The sequence below is a fragment of the Euphorbia lathyris genome, chromosome 4 (assembly GCF_963576675.1).
Source record: "Euphorbia lathyris chromosome 4, ddEupLath1.1, whole genome shotgun sequence".
Lineage (NCBI taxonomy): Eukaryota > Viridiplantae > Streptophyta > Magnoliopsida > Malpighiales > Euphorbiaceae > Euphorbia > Euphorbia lathyris.
The window spans coordinates 88,325,540-88,330,575 of record NC_088913.1 but is presented as its reverse complement, the minus strand read 5'-3'; the positions used below and the strand labels follow the sequence as shown (position 1 = coordinate 88,330,575).

The 5,036-nt window shown below is 34.5% G+C and overlaps 1 protein-coding gene across 2 annotated transcripts; it reads left to right on the top strand.

The window, feature by feature from the left end:
- The first annotated feature begins 1,528 nt into the window (after positions 1-1,528).
- Positions 1,529-4,674, top strand: LOC136225646 (probable cinnamyl alcohol dehydrogenase 1). 2 transcript variants are annotated; one of them, XM_066013744.1, is made up of 4 exons: positions 1,529-1,778; positions 2,277-2,322; positions 4,014-4,127; positions 4,206-4,674. In XM_066013744.1, the coding sequence occupies exons 2-4, from the start codon at positions 2,318-2,320 to the stop codon at positions 4,435-4,437; spliced, it is 351 nt and encodes a 116-aa protein (XP_065869816.1). In that variant the 5' UTR covers positions 1,529-1,778; positions 2,277-2,317; the 3' UTR covers positions 4,438-4,674. The 2 variants fall into 2 exon arrangements, 1 of the variants encoding a protein (XP_065869816.1); XR_010687206.1 differs by lacking the exon at positions 2,277-2,322 and having other exon boundaries at positions 1,531-1,778.
- Positions 4,675-5,036: the final 362 nt, after the last annotated feature.

Below are 5,036 nucleotides of genomic sequence, written 5' to 3'. Positions count from 1 at the left end.
GACAGAGGCATCTCCATCGGGTCCTTCGCTTTCCCTTCGTCGTACGCACACGCTCACCTCGCTGAATTGGAAACAGCCTTACAAGCCATCCACCTTGCTCATTCTCACGACTGGACGTCCCTCTGGTTAAAAAGTGATTCATCTTATGTAGTCTCCATGCTAAAATCATATCTTGGACTGATCCCATGGCAACAAAGAGTTTAGTGGCAGTGGAGCATCTCGCTTCTGTTCGTGGTTTCGCACGTCTTCTGCAAAGGCAATATGGCTATCGATTTCCTGGCTAATTTGGGACGAAATAGCACTTTAGCATGCTGGTGGGATTCTCATCCGCCGCTTCTTAATTCTTTTATTATTGATAATTGTATAGGACGTACGATGTATCGGTTTGCTTAATTTTGGACTACTTTATATTTTTTCTCCTATTTATATATTTTGAGTTCGTGTCTCGTGGCAACCGAAGGGTGTCAACCTAGTTGGGATGTCTCGGCTCCTTGATATTCCTCCTCTTCCTTTAATAAAAAAAAGATTTTGATTTATTTATATTAATTAATCATAATTTATGGAGATATATTATACTAGAGGGAAAAAAACGTCTTACTTAATTTATTGATTAGATTTCTCACATTCTTACAAGAAAATATAATATTAATGATCAGTATTTTTAGCTCTAAAACATCGAACTTTATATTCAATAAAATTTAAGAAAAATCGTTAGAGCACCTTATGAAAGATTTCATTGCAACTAGTGGTTTATGAGAAAGACTAAATATACAAAATATAAAATGTGTATTTAACCATTAGAAAATAAAGAAAGTGTTGTATCCAATTCTAGATGGTATCCAAACTTGGATACTGATCATAATGATGGATCCTACATATAAAATAGCAATAAAATCCTATTTTCTATTTGAGATGTATGAAAAATGGACCTGAAAATGTCGAGGAAATCGAATAACTACAATTCCTATTTACACTAATTGAAATTCGTCTCCAAAAACTAACCGATTTAATCAATATATATAAAAAAATTCATCCAAAATATGCTAAACGGGTGATTCACACCATTTCGCCTAGGTAGAAACGGATAGGCGGAAACAGGTGGATCACCCGTTTCTTCCTAGGTGGAAATGTTCTGCCTATCCGTTTCTACCTAGGCGAAATGGTGTGAATCACCCGTTTAGCACATTTTGGATGAATTTTTTTCCCAAATCCGGAGATGAAATTTGTATTTTCGATTCGATTTTCAAATAAAAATACTTACCCGGGGAATTATTAGTCTTTTTCCTTTACAGTATTTAAGTCCCATGAATATTGTTCGGGTTTTTGAATTTCGAAGAAATTTAAAAGAATTTCAGTTTTTGAGTTTAAAAAATAAAAAGGATAAAAGTGTCCAAAAGGAGGCGGTGATAAATAATTTGGGAACGGTTATAAAATATAATTAATAAACAGATTTTAAATATCAGAGAAACAAAAAGAAAAAAGAAAAAAGAGAATTGGATAAGTTCGACAGATCAAGATGTGTTGTCACTCTGTTCTTACCCCTACAAATTCAAGACCTAATTTAGTTTGTATCGAAAGAAAGAAAGAGCTTTTGAGGGGTGGGTCTTCTCCGCCGCCGTGAGATAACCCACCCTTTCTTCTCGCCGCTGGAGAACAACGAAGCATCCGTGTGAACTTTGATAGGATGCGATTGCGATTAAGTCGATCATCAACTCTGATAGTCATGAACCCATACAAAATCATTCGGAATTTTGGTGCATCCCGGCAGCTACTTCTGGGTAAGTAATTCTTTGTACTTTTGCTTTATTGGATTTATGATTTAATCGGAATTCTGTGAACATTACATTGCATCAGAAAGTAATTTGGATATGTCAAATTGGAAATTAAATAAGAGAACCTAGGTTAGGTTATTATTTAGCATCAGAAATCTTTAAAATCTTTAAAATCCCCCAAATTAAGTTTAATAAAATGCATCTGAAGGCTAAACTAACAAGTAGGTGGATTTAAACAATCATTTCAGTCATTCCATCTCTGTGCTAGTTGTATAAATGTAGGACTAGTTGTAGATTTTGAAAATTAGAGCAACCTATGTTAGTAAATTCATTGAAAATAATGGCCTAAACCATACGTATCCCTCCGAACTTGTCATTTTTGGTCAACTTACAGGACACCTATTTGCTCCTTAAACTATTTAAAAGTGGTATTAGTAACCATCTCTTTTCATTATAACACTATTTAAAAGTGGTATTAGTAACCATCTCTTTTCATTATAACAGAAACAATAAAAAGGGTTATGCACTACTAAAACAAGCTGCAAATGAGGTTCGTATAGACAACACTTAAGTTCTCTTCTAAAAATTACATATAGCTTACATGCAGGCTAACACTCCTAATAATCTAGGAACTTCATTTTGTTTCCGTTATAGTGAAAAGAGGGCGAGCCTTGGCGCATCGGTAAACGTTGTTGTCGTGTGACCAAGAGGTCACGGGTTCGAGTCTTAGGAGCGGTCTCTTGCCAAATAAATTGGCTGGGGAAGGCTTGCCCCCTGTACACCATTGTGGTGGGACCCCTCCCAGGACCCTCGCTCAACGGGGACGCGTAGTGCGACCGGGCCACCCTTTTTTATAATGAAAAGAGGGGTTACTAATATCACTTTTAAATAGTTGAGGGGGCAAATAGGTCGTCCCGTAAATTCAGGGGGCAAAATGACTAAAATTGACAAGTTCAGGGGCTGCATATGGTTTAGACCGAAAATAATTGATATACTTCTTTTGTTCACTATTTTCATTAGTTTATGAATGAGAATTTTGATTATAGCTGTGTACAATCTTTTAAAATTTTCCATATATTGACAAGTTCAGGGGCTGCATATGGTTTAGGCCGAAAATAATTGATATACTTCTTTTGTTCACTATTTTCATTAGTTTATGAATGAGAATTTTGATTATAGCTGTGTACAATCTTTTAAAATTTTCCATATATGCACCATTGGCTATTTGATAATTCAATGAATTGATGACAATGTGGTTGTCAGATTAACTATTTTCATGCTATGACAAATGTATATTTTGAATTTTACATCAAACCTCAATTGTCGTGTAAATATTTACATCGAACCTCAATTTTCGAACATTTTTTTTGAGTATTAGCGGTGGAAAATGGCATTACTTGTTTACGAAAGTGATGCAGAGTTAATTAGGCCTTGTTCAGTTACGGAAAATAAGTGCCATTTCTGGCAACATTTTGTACGAAATTGGAAATGCAGCTAAGTGTTTAGTTGCAAAAGTTTTAAAGAACATCATATATATGCAGGTATCCATTGTTAGTACTTGCAAATGTCTGTCCTCTTTCCTTGCCATTGCCCTTCACTTGATTAAAATCGAATGGATAGCTAAATTATGTTTGAATTCTCATATTCTTGACATATTGTTCCATTTTCTCACCGTTGTGATTGTCCTTCAGAGGTCTGGAAGGTCTGTTTGGGTTGGGACAGATTGGTTGACAGATTATCTCCTTTTGTGGTATTTGTTTGCTTCTTGATCTCTTATTATTTATGATTGTTGTTGGTGGGTTATAAACCTTTGTAAGATTTTGTTGGGTTATAAATCTCGTGTTGTTGATTTTGGTTTAGGGTTGTGCTGTGGTTGATTGTTTGTGAGATAGATCCTTGTGGTGTTGTTATTGGTATCCCGCGTGTTTGATTGTGGCTATTGGTAATCCGTATTTTGGGTCCTTCAAGGACAACATTGATGATACATGCAATGTTCTTGTTTAATATATCTTTCAGCAATAGTATCACCTTCATTGGAGGAAATTAATGACAATGCTTTAATTTTGAATATTAATTCAACAGTCATTTACAATAAATGAGTTCAGAGGGTGAAGAAGGAAACTGTCTTGGATGGGCAGCTAGAGATCCATCTGGAATTTTATCACCTTATACATCTTCCTTCGCACTCCCTAAGATGTTTTTAGAATGCTAAAACAGTGTCTTTTTCTGAATGTTACTTAGGTCTGTTGGTGGAGATGATGTTTCACTGAAAATTACACATTGTGGAATATGCTATGCTGATGTTATTTGGAGTAGGAATATGCACGAAAATTCAAAGTATCCCATGGTGCCAAGGTGCGTAACATACTTCTATGATTTCACAAAATTCTCATCTCCTTGAATTAAGGAATTCGTGATTTGTTGCATTTGCAGGCATGAAATTGTTGGACTCGTACAAGTTGGTTCAAATGTTAGCCACTTCAAGGTCGGTGACCATGTTGGAGTAGGCGCTTATGTTAGCTCATGTGGAGATTGTGAGTATTGTAATGATAGGGAAGAATATAATTGCATAAAAGTGCCAGTTCTGACCTTTAATGCTAGATTTCTGTACTGCTCAAAAAATTTACCCAAATATAGAGTTGGTTCCTATAGAGTATGCAAATGAAGCTCTTGAAAGGGTAACAAAAAAGGATGTGAAGTTCCGGTTCGTGATAGAGATTGAGAAGTCATTGAAGTGAAATTTTGGAAGCAGAGACTGCTCGAAATAAAGTTTAAGAGTTCAAGAGTTCTCGGTAGATTTAGTTTATGCCCCTCTATTCACATGTCACACAGAATTAAAGCTTAATGTACCAATTATGAGATTGTCCAGGTTTCTTAAAAGTTTGATTATTCTGTTTTTATATTTCCTAAGGGTCCGTTTGGTATGCCGTAATGCAATGTAATGTAATTAAAATTGTAATCAAATTTGTAATGTAATGTAATGGAATGATGATTCTATTATAATGTTCGGTTGACAAATAAAAACAAAATGATAGAATGTAATGACCATTACAATACTTATGTTTTCCTAGTTTTCCTAATTAAATGTAATTATAAAATTTTATTTACATAATTATAATAAACGAACAACCTGAAAAATGAGAAAAACGTGAAAAGCATAAAACACAAAAAATGAAAAAGAAAATTGAATCAAAAGCAAATACAAAATTATATTAACTGAAATCAATAAATTAATGAATAGTTTTTCGTTTTTTAGTTTCCACT